Source organism: Calonectris borealis, chromosome 35, assembly GCF_964195595.1.
Source record: "Calonectris borealis chromosome 35, bCalBor7.hap1.2, whole genome shotgun sequence".
Lineage (NCBI taxonomy): Eukaryota > Metazoa > Chordata > Aves > Procellariiformes > Procellariidae > Calonectris > Calonectris borealis.
Window position 1 is genome coordinate 882,885 of NC_134346.1, and position 14,507 is coordinate 897,391.

A 14,507-nucleotide genomic window follows, 5' to 3' on the forward strand; every position below is an offset into this window, starting at 1 on the left:
ATGTGCCGAGTGTTGTCTTGTGTTGCGTGTGTTGTGTGGCGTGGTGTGCAAATGTGTGTTGTGCACGTTGTGTGCACACCTCGTGTGTATTGAGTGTTGTGGTGTGTTGCACACGTGTTGCGTGGCGTGTGTTGTGCACGTTGTGTGCACACCTCGTGTGTGTTGTGTGTGTGTGTTGTGCACATGTGCGCACACCTGATGTGCGCTGTGTTGCGTTGCACACACGTGTTGTGTAGCACACGTGTTGTGTTGTGCACATGCGTGCGCACCTTGTGTTGACTGTTGTGTTGTGTCGCATGCACGTATTGTGTTGCACGCATGTGTTGTGTGTTGTGTGTTGTGTGTTGTGCACATTGTGTGCACACCTGATGTGCCGAGTGTTGTCTTGTGTTGCGTGTGTTGTGTGGCGTGGTGTGCAAATGTGTGTTGTGCACGTTGTGTGCACACCTCATGTATGTTGTGTTGTGCTGTGTTGCACACGTGTTGCGTGGCGTGTGTTGTGCACGTTGTGTGCACACCTCGTGTATGTTGTGTTGTGTGTGTGTTGTGCACATGTGCGCACACCTAATGTGCGCTGTGTTGCGTTGCACACACGTGTTGTGTTGTGCACATGCGTGCGCACCTTCTGTTGACTGTTGTGTTGTGTCGCGTGCACGTGTTGTGTTGCACGCATGTGCTGTGTGTTGCGTGTTCTGCACATTGTGTGCACACCTGATGTGCCGAGTGTTGTCTTGTGTTGCGTGTGTTGTGTTGCGTGGTGTGCAAATGTGTGTTGTGCACGTTGTGTGCACACCTCGTGTATGTTGTGTTGTGTGTGTGTTGTGCACATGTGCGCACACCTAATGTGCGCTGTGTTGTGTTGCACACACGTGTTGTGTTGCACACGTGTTGTTGTGCATATGCGTGCGCACCTTCTGTTGACTGTTGTGTTGTGTCGCATGCACGTATTGTGTTGCACGCATGTGTTGTGTGTTGTGTGTTGTGCACATTGTGTGCACACCTGATGTGCCGAGTGTTGTCTTGTGTTGCGTGTGTTGTGTTGCGTGGTGTGCAAATGTGTGTTGTGCACGTTGTGTGCACACCTCGTGTATGTTGTGTTGGGCTGTGTTACACACGTGTTGCGTGGCGTGTGTTGTGCACGTTGTGTGCACACCTCGTGTATGTTGTGTTGTGTGTGTGTTGTGCACATGTGCGCACACCTAATGTGCGCTGTGTTGCGTTGCACACACGTGTTGTGTTGTGCACATGCGTGCGCACCTTCTGTTGACTGTTGTGTTGTGTCGCGTGCACGTATTGTGTTGCACGCATGTTTTGTGTGTTGCGTGTTCTGCACATTGTGTGCACACCTGATGTGCCGAGTGTTGTCTTGTGTTGCGTGTGTTGTGTGGCGTGGTGTGCAAATGTGTGTTGTGCACGTTCTGTGCACACCTCGTGTGTATTGAGTGTTGTGTTGTGTGTGTGTTGTGCACATGTGCGCACACCTAATGTGCGCTGTGTTGCGTTGCACACACGTGTTGTGTTGCACACGTGTTGTGTTGTGCACATGCGTGCGCACCTTGTGTTCACTGTTGTGTTGTATCGCATGCATGTGTTGTGTGTTGTGCACACTGTGCGCACACCTGATGGGCCGAGTGTTGTCTTGTGTTGCGTGTGTTGTGTTGCGTGGTGTGCAAATGTGTGTTGTGCACATTGTGTGCACACCTCGTGTGTGTTGTGTTGTGTGTGTGTGTGTTGTGCACATGTGCGCACACCTAATGTGCGCTGAGTGTTGCGTTGCACACACGTGTTGTGTAGCACACGTGTTGTGTTGTGCACATGCGAGCCCACCTTGTGTTGACTGTTGTGTTGTGTCGCATGCATGTGTTGTGTTGCACGCACGTGTTGTGTGTTGTGTGTTGCGTGTTCTGCACATTGTGTGCACACCTGATGTGCCGAGTGTTGTCTTGTGTTGCGTGTGTTGTGTGGCGTGGTGTGCAAATGTGTGTTGTGCACGTTGTGTGCACACCTCGTGTGTGTTGTGTTGTGTGTGTGTGTTGTGCACATGTGCGCACACCTGATGTGCGCTGTGTTGCGTTGCACACACGTGTTGTGTTGCACACGTGTTGTGTTGTGCACATGCGTGCGCACCTTGTGTTGACTGTTGTGTTGTGTTGCACGCATGTGTTGTGTGTTGTGTGTTGTGCACATTGTGTGCACACCTCGTGTGTGTTGTGTTGTGCTTTGTGTTGTGCACATGTGCGCACACCTAATGTGCGCTGTGTTGTGTTGCACACACGTGTTGTGTTGCACACGTGTTGTGTTGTGCACATGCGTGCGCACCTTGTGTTGACTGTTGTGTTGTATCGCATGCATGTATTGTGTTGCACGCACGTGTTGTGTGTTGTGTGTTGTGCACACTGTGTGCACACCTGATGTGCCGAGTGTTGTCTTGTGTTGCGTGTGTTGTGTGGCGTGGTGTGCAAATGTGTGTTGTGCACGTTGTGTGCACACCTCGTGTATGTTGTGTTGGGCTGTGTTACACACGTGTTGCGTGGCGTGTGTTGTGCACGTTGTGTGCACACCTCGTGTGTGTTGTGGTGTGTGTGTGTTGTGCACATGTGCGCTGTGTTATGTTGCACACACGTGTTGTGTTGCACACGTGTTGTGTTGTGCACATGCGTGTGCACCTTGTGTTGACTGTTGTGTGGCCCGCATGTGTTGTGTTGCACACGTGTATTGTTACATGCATGTGCTGTGTTGCATGCATGTGTTGAGTTGCACGCATGTGTTGTGTGTTGTGTGTTGCGCACATGTGTGCACGCCTAGCGTGCGTTGTGTTGCACACGTGTCGTGTTGCACCCATGGCCTGCACGGTGCGCAAACGTGTGCTGTAGCGTGTTGTGTTCATGCATGCTGTGCACATTAGCACGTCGTGCGCGTGCCACGTGTGCCATGCGCACGTGTGTCACGCGCACGTGTGTCGTTCGCGTGCCACGTGTGCCATGCCCACGTGTGTCACGCGCACGTGTGTCCTTCGCGTGCGTGTTGCGTGTTGTGCGCACCAGTGTGCTGTGCGTCGCAAGGTTGCGTGTCCGTGTTCATTTCCACGTGCAAAACCACTTTCTCCTTAGGGCAAAAATTTTTCTTTCCGGAAAAAAATTCATCTTTAGGGAAAAAAATTCCCACTTTGTGGGGTTTTTTTTAGCTGATTGTTTTCCCGTAAAATTTGGGGGGTTCCCCTAAATTAGTCACTTGGCCTCTTGACACAATCCCAATCTCCTGTTCCTGTAGGAAAATGCCCATAAACAGGGGAAAAATCCCGGGATTATCAGAAACAAAATAAGCCCAGAGCATTTGGAAATCATTTTTTGGCATTTTCTGCAAAAGACGCGTGACATAGACTACAAGAAATCACTAATTCCGGCACAGAGTGCAAAAAAATCGGGCACACCGGCAAAAAAAAAAAAAAAATTGTGCACAAAGAGTGCAAAAAATCACAACAAAGAGGGCAAAAAATGAGAAATTTATGCACACAGGGCAAAAATTAAAAATTTGTGCACGTAGTGCGAAAAAGATCAGGAATTCATACACACAGAGGGCAAAAAAAAAAAAATTTATGCAAATGGGACAAAACGTCATAAATGTTTGCATGTAGAATGCAACAAATTCAAATTCATGCACCCAAACAAAAAAAATAATAAATTTGTGCAGAGACGAGGCAAAAAATCATAAATTTGTGTACACAGAGGGCAAAAAAATCATAAATTTGTGCGTGCAGAAGGCGAAACTTCATCAATTTGTACAGATAAAGAAAAAATCGTAAATTCACACACAGAGGGGCAAAAAAATTTCGTAAATATATGCAGAGAGAGTGAAAAAAAAAAAAAATCATCCACAGAGAGCAATAAATCATAAATTCACGCACACAGACATGAAAAAAATCATAAATGCACGCAGAGAGGCATAAAAAAAAGCATAAATTTGTGCCCATAGAGTGCAAAAAATCGCAAATTCCTGAACGCGCAGGCAAAAAAAAAAAAAAAAAAGATAAATTTCTGCCCACAGAGGGCAAAAAGTCCTAAATGTACAAAAAAAAAATCATAAATTCGCGGACACAGAGGGCAACAAATCATAAATTCACGTACACAGATGCAAATATATATATATTTGTGTAGGCCGGGGGCAAAAATGTGTAAAAAATTCGTAAATTCATGCACGTAGAGTGCAAAACCCCAGAAATTAATGCACAAAGAGGCAAAAAAAAAAAAAAAGATGACTTCACGCCCACCTCGTCCAACCCCCCCCCGCCACGTGGACACCCGTGAGAAATGACGACGACACGGGAGCCGCGACGTCTCAGCTGGGATTTTATTGGTCTGGTGGAGGTTGATGCGTCCCATCGTGCGACCCCATCCTACGCGTCTGACGGGGGGGGGGGGGACGATGGGGACGGGGATGACGGGGACAATGGGGACGGTTCCTCTGCCCCAGACGCCTTGATTTATCTGCAGGAAGAAACCAAGAACGCAAGAGGAGGAAACCGGTTTCCACGCAATTCTCAATTCTCCCTTTTTTCTAGGTTTCCACCCCAAAAAATCCAACTTACAACCAGCAGTTGTTGCTGTCGGCGATCTTGGGCACCTCGGTGGGGACCCCCGTCACCTTAAAGTCATCCACCTGGAAGACCCAACGCCCCGGGACGTTGACGTTGGAGGTCTTGGTGATGTTGATGATGGCTTCGGTCTGGGAGCCGGGAATGTTGTAGAAGTTGGTTTCATCTCCGCTGTTGAAGCCGGCCTGGAAAGGGGGCCAAAATGAAGGATTTGGAGGGATTAATGGCGTGGGACAACCTCCTACTGGTGGTGGTGTGGTGTCCCCAAAAAACGTTCTGGGCCAACCTCCTACCTTCAACATTGTTGTCACCAAAAAATGTTGTGGACCAACCTCCTACCTTTGGACCAACCTCCTACCTTTGACACTGTTGTCACCAAAAAGTGTGGTGGACCAACCTCCTACCTTTGACACTGTTGTCACCAAGAAGTGTGGTGGACCAACCTCCTACCTTTGACACTGTTGTCACCAAAAAGTGTGGTGGACCAACCTCCTACCTTTGACACTGTTGTCACCAAGAAGTGTGGTGGACCAACCTTCTATCTTTGGTGAACCTGATGTCGTCCCCCAAAACATCACAGGCCAACCTCCTACTGTCAGCAAACCTGACATTGTCCTCCCAAAAACGTTATGGGCCAATCTCCGACCTTTGTCATCGTTGTCCCCAGAAGATGATATGGGACAACCTCCTGCCATGAGTGAACCCGGTGTTTTCCCCCAAAAATGTTGTGGGCCAACCTCCAACCTTCACCACCATTGTCCCCAGAAGATGGTATGGGACAACCTCCTGCTGTGAGTGAATCCGGTGTTTTCCCCCAAAAATGTTGTGGGCCAACCTCCAACCTTCACCACCATTGTCTCCAGAAGATGGTATGGGACAACCTCCTGCTGTGAGTGAACCTGGTGTTTTCCCCCAAAAACGTTGTGGGCCAACCTCCAACCTTCACCACCATTGTCTCCAGAAGATGATATGGGACAGCCTCCTTCTGTGAGTGAACCCGGTGTTTTCCCCCAAAAATGTTGTGGGCCAACCTCCAACCTTCACCATCATTGTCCCCAGAAGATGGTATGGGACAACCTCCTGCCGTGAGTGAACCCGGTGTTTTCCCCCAAAAATGTTGTGGGCCAACCTCCAACCTTCACCACCATTGTCTCCAGAAGATGGTATGGGACAACCTCCTGCTGTGAGTGAACCTGGTGTTTTCCCCCAAAAACGTTGTGGGCCAACCTCCAACCTTCACCACCATTGTCTCCAGAAGATGGTATGGGACAACCTCCTGCTGTGAGTGAACCTGGTGTTTTCCCCCAAAAACGTTGTGGGCCAACCTCCAACCTTCACCACCATTGTCCCCAGAAGATGGTATGGGACAACCTCCTGCCGTGAGTGAACCCGGTGTTTTCCCCCAAAAACGTTGTGGGCCACCATCCTCCCATTGGCATTGTTGTTCCCCCTGGAATGGTACAGGCCAACTTCCAGTCTTGGATGAACCTGGTGTTGTCCCCCCAAAAAATTAGGGGCCAAACCTATCTTCAACATTATCTTCTACAAAAAAATTTATGGGCCAAAGTCCTACCTTCAGTGTTTTTTTCCCCAAAAACATTGGGGACCGAAGTCCTACCTTCGGCAAACCTGGTCTTGTCCCAAAAAAAACCCCATTATTGATCAACCTCCTCCCCCATTCCTCAACTCCCTTCATCCCATTTCCCTCCGCTTTTCCTTCAACCCCACGTACGTGGGCCGGGGTGCCTCCAAGACCTGTTTCGGGGTCACCATCGCTTGCCGCCCCCGTAGTCCATTGGATATCCCAATAGTTGAGGATGATGAAGGACGTCTTGGTGTCAGTGGTCAGGGTGGCTTGGAAGGTGTTCCCCTGCAAAAAGGGAAGAGGAGATAACACCATCAGTGGTGGGATGAGCAGATATGGATGGGATTTAACCCTGAGGGCTGCACGCAGGTGTAGACTCCTTGCCCTGAGCTGTGCAAGGAAGCCATCTTGGTCAAGCATGACCCATCCAGGTTGGTTTTTTGGTGTCTACCTTCAGACGAGCACTTTCGGGGCTCTACCACAGCCTCTATCTTGGCATGAGGTGGCCAGAGGAACAGTGCCGTGGCAAAGTTGTCAGCACCTAGGGACAGTCGAGGAGCTCCATGGGGTTTCGTGTACCCATCCAGGATTGGCAGGTGGGACAGAGGGACCGGAGGATACATGCTCACCTCAAATGTCATGAAGGCAAATGAATGGGTGGGAAAGCCCAATGGATGGGTCATGGAGGCCAACGAATGGGTGGTGAAGGCCACGAATGGAACGCGAAGGCCAAGGAAGAGGTCACAAAGGCCAACAAATAGATTGTAAGGCCAACAAATGGGTCACAAAGGCCAGCGAATGGGTCGTGAAGGCCACGAATGGAACGTGAAGGCCAAGGAAGAGGTCACAAAGGCCAACAAATAGATTGTAAGGCCAACAAATGGGTCGCGAAGGCCAGCGAATGGGTCGTGAAGGCCACGAGTGGAACGTGAAGGCCAAGGAAGAGATCACAAAGGCCAACAAATAGATTGTAAGGCCAACAAATGGGTCGCGAAGGCCAGCGAATGGGTCGTGAAGGCCACGAATGGAACGTGAAGGCCAAGGAAGAGGTCACAAAGGCCAACAAATAGATTGTAAGGCCAACAAATGGGTCGTGAAGGCCACGAATGGGTCGTGAAGGCCAAGGAAGAGGTCACAAAGGCCAACAAATAGATTGTAAGGCCAACAAATAGGTCGTGAAGGCCAGCAAATGGGTCGTGAAGGCCACGAATGGAACACGAAAGCCAAGGAAGAGGTCACAAAGGCCAACAAATAGATTGTAAGGCCAACAAATAGGTCGTGAAGGCCAGCGAATGGGTCGTGAAGGCCACGAATGGAACGCGAAGGCCAAGGAAGAGGTCACAAAGGCCAACAAATAGATTGTAAGGCCAACAAATGGGTCGTGAAGGCCAGCGAATGGAAGGTGAAGGCCAAGGAAGAGGTCACAAAGGCCAACAAATAGATTGTAAGGCCAACAAATGGGTCGTGAAGGCCACAAATGGAACATGAAGGCCAAGGAAGAGGTCACAAAGGCCAACAAATAGATTGTAAGGCCAACAAATGGGTCGCGAAGGCCAGCGAATGGGTCATGAAGGCCACGAATGGAACGCGAAGGCCAAGGAAGAGGTCACAAAGGCCAACAAATAGATTGTAAGGCCAACAAATGGGTCGCGAAGGCCAGCAAATGGGTCGTGAAGGCCACGAGTGGAACGTGAAGGCCAAGGAAGAGGTCACAAAGGCCAACAAATAGATTGTAAGGCCAACAAATGGGTCGTGAAGGCCAGCGAATGGGTCGTGAAGGCCACAAATGGAACGCGAAGGCCAAGGAAGAGGTCACAAAGGCCAACAAATAGATTGTAAGGCCAACAAATAGGTCGTGAAGGCCAGCGAATGGGTCGTGAAGGCCACGAATGGAACGCGAAGGCCAAGGAAGAGGTCACAAAGGCCAACAAATAGATTGTAAGGCCAACAAATGGGTCGCAAAGGCCAGCGAATGGAATGTGAGGCCAACAAAAGGGTTGCAGGGGCAACAAATGGGTCATAAGGACAACAAGCGGGTCATGAGAGCCCGCGGTTGGTCATAAGGCCAACGCAGGGGTCACAAGGCAAACGCCGGGGGTTGCGAGAGCGAACGAATGGCTTGCGAAGGCCACCAAATTGAGCGCCTGCAGCCGAGCTCTGGTTTGGGCTTGGCTCCACCTTCAGTCATCAAATCGATGACAGATTCGAGGTCGTGATTCGTTTTGCTCTCCAAAAGGCATTTGCCTGCTTGCCTCTGCCCCGAGTCAGGGTGGGATAAATTCATTTTCAGGTGCGTGACCTCATTTGGCCTTCAAGTCATGACTGCGCACCTTACCTTCTGGGTGGTAGAGCCGTAGTAGGCCACGTGGTCCCAGGTGGCCACGAAAGCCCACGTGGCGGTGAAGGGGATCTTGGGAAAATATTGGTTGATGTTCTCGGTGATGTGTGTCAGCAGGGTAGGGTCGGTGGTCTCTCGGTAGAAGACATCCCCTCCCAGCACGTTGTCCACGTCTCCCCAGTACGGGGCCACGAAGGGGCGTCCGTCAGCCAGGGGGAAGGGGTCGGGGGTGTATTGGCTGACCCGGGTGTCAAAAGAAATCACGCCGTTGTTGTTCACCTGCAGAAGACACCGGGTCAACCCCGATAGGGCAGCAACCTATGTTGGAACCCTATCGCGTGGTCAACCCCTTGACTTGGTTGTGGTACCCTGGAGATGGACACAGGACCCAGATGTGGTCTTACCACCGACTTCTGCATCCCAACGGCCATATTGGAGGTGTTTAGGTCACTATTGCATCTCCAGCTCTATCAAAAAGAGGGTGGCGGTGGGATATAACACCCTAAACTTGGCCACAGACCTCCCAACCACTGCTCCAAAAGGGTGTAGGTCTCCTCCCAAGATCCACCAACCATACGAGGATGCTTTGATGCACCAGAAAATACCTCGTATTAAGGCAACCAGGTCAATCCCATGGACGGGTAGATTTTGTTGGGGGGCAAGTGACAACCTGGACTGGAAAAGGGAGCAAAAAAAAAAGGGGGGGGGGAGGAATCGGAAAATGGAGAGAAGTGCAAGGAAGACGTGGAATTTTGGTTCACGTACGTAAAGGGTCCGGTACTCTTTGCCGTAGAAGGTGAAGGGCACGGCGAGGGAGACCTTCTTCGATGTCCCATCATCAAGTTTGGGGTTCTTATGGTCACCCTGGTTCAGACCGTAGGGGTAGAGCAGGGACGCTGCAGGAAGGCAGAGGTTGAGGTGTTGGGGGCGGGGGGGGGGGGGCAAATATCATCCCAACTTCATGGATTTGGGGGTGAAACCCGCGGGGTTTGGGATTCCTGATTTTTAAATGGGACCCGTGCTCCACGTTACCTAAAAATGGGGTTGGCTTCTCCTGGATGTCCAACGGTTGGGTTGAAACTGGGGCTGAAGGGAATTACCCCATGGGAATCGCACGGGGTATACGCAAATTTGAGGGCAAAGAGGGCAAAAAATAAAACATCCGATTTCCATATAATCACGATGCAGCCAGGAGGAAGCTCTGCTCCCTTCCCGTTTCCCAAACTAAAACAGAAACAACCCCGTTTTGGGTGGAAATACCATCAATTAATGCAAGACCCCGCAACCCAAATACCCACCTTTTTCTTGCGGCGGTTGGACGTTCATCACAGCTCCTGGAGAAGAGATGGGGGGAAATATTAACCCAGGAACCATCACCCATGACTTTTCCATCTAGCAGCATCCTCAGAAGAAAACTGTGTCTTTTGGTTGGTTGGTTGGTTTATAACCTACCTAACATCAGGAGCAGGAAAGCGAAGGAGGGCTTCATCCCAGCTCTTGCAAAATTGTAAAAATCCTGTAAAAATGAAAAAAAAAAAAAAATCCGAGCCGATGAAGCAGCCCAACGATGCTCTGGAGGTGAAAGGTTTCTCATTAAAATATCAGTTGGGCTCTTTTCATGGTATTTTTACCCCACGGTGTGATGGGGATGAATTATTTTGTCCATTTTTTAAAGAATTGCACGACTAGGAAAGTTTTATTTTTATTGCCGACCGAGACTTGAGAAAAATCAGATTTCCCGAGTGTATTTTAACCCTTTACTCATCCCATTTTGCCCGAACGTGGTGAAAAAAAAAAAAACCCACCTGATTGTTTTCCTGGCTGGAAAAAGAGAAACTGAGGCAGGATGGAGGACGCACGGGGTGATTTGATGAGCACCCACGTGGGCATTTTGCAAAACAAACTCCAGAGCCGGAGCAGCACAATCCTCCTTTGCTTTTTTTAGGAGCATTTCTGCTCGATTCGTGCAATTTTAAGCCATTTGAAGAGAGAGGGACTGCTCGAATTCGTGCAATTTAAGCAATTTAAAGAGAAAGGATTTACGGGAGCGATGGACGCGCGCAACGGAAATAAAATCTCTTACCTCGAGATCTCGCTGCGTCCCGATTTCCCCAGGGAAAGGCGAGGAGAGGAGAAAAGAGGCAGCGACACGAGCTCAGCCACCAAGAAATGGCTTTTCGGTTGCATCCTGCCCCTTCTTTTAACACGCAGCCCTCCCGGCCCCCCTCCACCATGAAAAAAAATTCCATAAATACGGTGGAATCTGCCAATTTTCTGCCCCATCGAGGCAACGTGGATCCGGAGTCCCCCGGAGTCTCCGGAGAGATAAATTTCAAGACACGGGAGACATTTGGCTCCTCCTGATGTTTTCTGAATCCCAGATAAGGGTTTGGCAAGGAGACGCGGCGGATGCGGGGTGGGCTTGAAGTTCTCGGGAATTCCCATAAGGGATTTTTTTAATTAATCTCAGAAAAACACCCGTTCGCTCCTCCCCGCCCCCCCCCCCCCCCCGCCCCGGAGGCAGCGAACAGGGGGTCACGGGGCAAAAATGCGCTGTGCATAGCGTTTCCAGCAGTTTGATGAAATTTTGGGGGGGGTCTCAGCAGTGGGGGGGGGGGGGGGGGCCGGAAGAGTGAAAGCCTCGGAAGGGTGGCGGGGTGCAGCTGGGGACGTCGTGCGTGCAAGCGGGATTTATGCGTCCAAAGGCGTTTGCAACAGCAAAGAAATATTAAATGATGTTAGCAGTGACGGCTGTGGGTCCTGCGCCCATCGCAACGTCCCCTGTGGGTCCTGCGCCCGTCACAACGTCCCCTGTGGGTCCTGCACCCATCGCAATGTCCCCTGTGGGTCCTGCGCCCGTCACAACGTCCCCTGTGGGTCCTGCACCCATCGCAATGTCCCCTGTGGGTCCTGCACCCATCGCAATGTCCCCTGTGGGTCCTGCATCCATTGCAATGTCCCCTGTGGGTCCTGCATCCATTGCAACATTCGCTGCAGATCCTGCACCCATCGCAATGTCCCCTGTGGGTCCTGCACCCATCGCAATGTCTCCTGTGGATCCTGCACCCATCGCAACGTCCCCTGTGGGTCCTGCACCCATCGCAATGTCCCCTGTGGGTCCTGCATCCATTGCAACATCCGCTGCAGATCCTGCACCCATCGCAATGTCCCCTGTGGGTCCTGCACCCATCGCAATGTCTCCTGTGGATCCTGCACCCATCGCAACGTCCCCTGTGGGTCCTGCACCCATCGCAATGTCCCCTGTGGGTCCTGCATCCATTGCAACATTCGCTGCAGATCCTGCACCCATCGCAATGTCCCCTGTGGGTCCTGCACCCATCGCAATGTCTCCTGTGGATCCTGCACCCATCGCAACGTCCCCTGTGGGTCCTGCACCCATCGCAATGTCCCCTGTGGGTCCTGCATCCATTGCAACATCTGCTGCAGATCCTGCACCCATCGCAATGTCCCCTGTGGGTCCTGCACCCATCGCAATGTCTCCTGTGGATCCTGCACCCATCGCAACGTCCCCTGTGGGTCCTGCACCCATCGCAACATCTTCTGTGGGTCCTGCACCCATCGCAATATTCCCTGTGGATCCCGCATCCATTGCAACATCCACTGCAGATCCTGCACCCATCGCAACATCTTCTGTGGGTCCTGCACCCATCGCAATATTCCCTGTGGATCCTGCACCCGTTGCAATGTCCCCTGTGGATCCTGCACCCATCGCAATGTCTCCTGTGGGTCCCGCACCCATCGCAACATTTCCTGTGGATCTTGCACCTGTCGCAATGTCCCCTGTGGATCCTGCGCCCATCACAATGTCTCCTGTGGATCCTGCACCCATCGCAACGCCCCCTGTGGGTCCTACACCCATTGCGACATCTTCTGTGGATCCTGCACCCATTGCAACATTCCCCTGTAGATCCTGCACCTGTTGCAATGTTCCCTGTGGATCCTGCACCCGTCGCAATGTCCCCTGCGGATCCTGCACCCATCGCAACGCCCCCTGTGGGTCCTACACACATTGCGACATCTTCTGTGGATCCTGCACCCATTGCAACATCCCCTGTAGATCCTGCACCTGTTGCAATGTCCCCTGTGGATCCTGCACCCGTCGCAACGTCCCTTATGGATCCTGCATCCATTGCAACATCCCCTGTAGATCCTGCACCTGTTGCAATGTTGCCTGTGGATCCTGCACCCGTCGCAATGTCCCCTGTGGATCCTGCACCCGTCGCAACGTCCCCTGTGGATCCTGCACCCATCACTGTCTCCTGTGGATCACGCATCCCTTGCAACATCTACTGCATATCCTGCACCCATCGCAACATCCCATGTGGGTCCTACACCCATTGCAACATCTTCTGTGGATCCTGCACCCATCGCAATGTTCCCTGTGGATCCTGCACCCGTCACAACGTCCCTTATGGATCCTGCACCCGTCACAACATCCCCTGTGGATCCATCACCCATCGCAACGTCCCCTGTGGATCCTGCACCCATCACAACATCTCCTGTGGATCCTGCACCCATCACTGTCTCCTGTGGATCATGCATCCCTTGCAACATATGCTGCAGATCCTGCACCCATCGCAACATCTCCTGTAGATCCTGCACCCATCACTGTCTCCTGTGGCTCCATCATCCATTGCAACATCTACTGCATATCCTGCACCCATCGCAACATCCCATGTGGGTCCTACACCCATTGCAACATCTTCTGTGGATCCTGCACCCATCGCAATGTCCCCTGTGGATCCTGCACCCGTCACAACGTCCCTTGTGGATCCTGCACCCGTCACAACGTCCCCTGTGGATCCAGCACCCATTGCAACGTCCCCTGTGGATCCTGCACCCATCACAACATCTCCTGTGGATCCAGCACCCATCGCAATGTCCCCTGTGGATCCTGCACCCGTCACAACATTCCCCTGTGGATCCTGCACCCATTGCAATGTTCCCTGTGGATCCTGCACCCGTCGCAATATCCTCAGCAGACTTTTTGCAAGGAAAACGTTGCAGGTGAAGGAAACCAGCTGCACATTTTCATGTCCTGGCTCCACCACATCCCCCAGAAACTCCAATTCTCAGGAACCCCGGGGGCAGTTTCGCAACCCGACCTCCTTGGGCCGTGCCAGGACTCGGCAGCCCCTACCCCATCCCCTTTCACGAGATTCTGCTGAATCGGCCCAAATTAGCCCTTTTCGGAGCCAATTCCTTCTCTCGCTGGTCCCAGAGGGAGCTCTGCGAGAAGATTCTCAGGAAAACACAGATAAACCCCATCTGGTTATAAAAAGGGAGATTTTGGGACCAACCCTGCAGTTTTTTTTCATCCATCCTCAAGTGTCCATGGGCTTCGGGGAGAGCAAAGAGAGACGCTGAGGCAGAAAGGAGCCTGCCGGTAAGTTGGGGGTCTTAATTTGCCTTTTTTTTCTTGCATTTTTCCTCGTCCTTTCGGGCATGAGCCCAGGTGGGTCCCATCTGAGCAAAACAAGGTGTCAATGATGCCTTCACCCACCAAGCAGGAGTCCCAGGTGGGTTAAATTGACCATAAAACTATATAAGAAAGAGATTTTTTTCTCTCCCAAACCCAGGTTGAGTTGTTTTTGATGAAACCCGTGCCGTAAATCCCCATTGGGTGCAACAATCTGGGTGTTAACCCCAACAGATGTTGAGTGATGGTGGGGGACCAGCAGCTGTGAGAACATCTGGAAGGTGGGAGGGAGGGTTGTCCTAGTAATTCGGCCCCTTTTTTGACCTGAGTTTTGGTAATTTAGGGGGGATTTCATCCTTGTGGAAGGTTACTGGGAGGGTTTGATGGCAACAGAGGTCTTCGAGGTGGCATCAGGAAGGGGTTGGGGATTGTTGGGTTGGACGGGGTGGCAATGGGACAATTGGGGTGTCATTGGGCTGAGGGGTTCGAGTAGAATTCAGGCCCAATCCAAAGTGAGTTGGAAAAGGTTTCCATGGGGTAGAAAAAGTCTTTT

General features: G+C 51.5%; 1 protein-coding gene across 3 annotated transcripts; it reads right to left on the reverse strand.

Moving 5' to 3' along the window:
- Positions 1-4,333: 4,333 nt before the first annotated feature.
- On the reverse strand, positions 4,334-10,691 carry LOC142074354 (sushi, nidogen and EGF-like domain-containing protein 1). Of its 3 annotated transcripts, XM_075134952.1 has the most exons (8): positions 10,598-10,691; positions 9,967-10,030; positions 9,813-9,848; positions 9,280-9,410; positions 8,512-8,793; positions 6,324-6,461; positions 4,586-4,776; positions 4,334-4,484 (listed from the first exon to the last, which is right to left on the reverse strand). In XM_075134952.1, exons 2-8 carry the CDS (start codon positions 10,001-10,003, stop codon positions 4,481-4,483), a joined length of 819 nt encoding a protein of 272 aa, XP_074991053.1. In that variant the 5' UTR covers positions 10,004-10,030; positions 10,598-10,691; the 3' UTR covers positions 4,334-4,480. The 3 variants fall into 3 exon arrangements, with proteins under 3 accessions (XP_074991053.1, XP_074991051.1, XP_074991052.1); XM_075134950.1 differs by lacking the exon at positions 10,598-10,691 and having other exon boundaries at positions 9,967-10,230; XM_075134951.1 differs by lacking the exon at positions 10,598-10,691 and having other exon boundaries at positions 9,813-10,035.
- Positions 10,692-14,507: the final 3,816 nt, after the last annotated feature.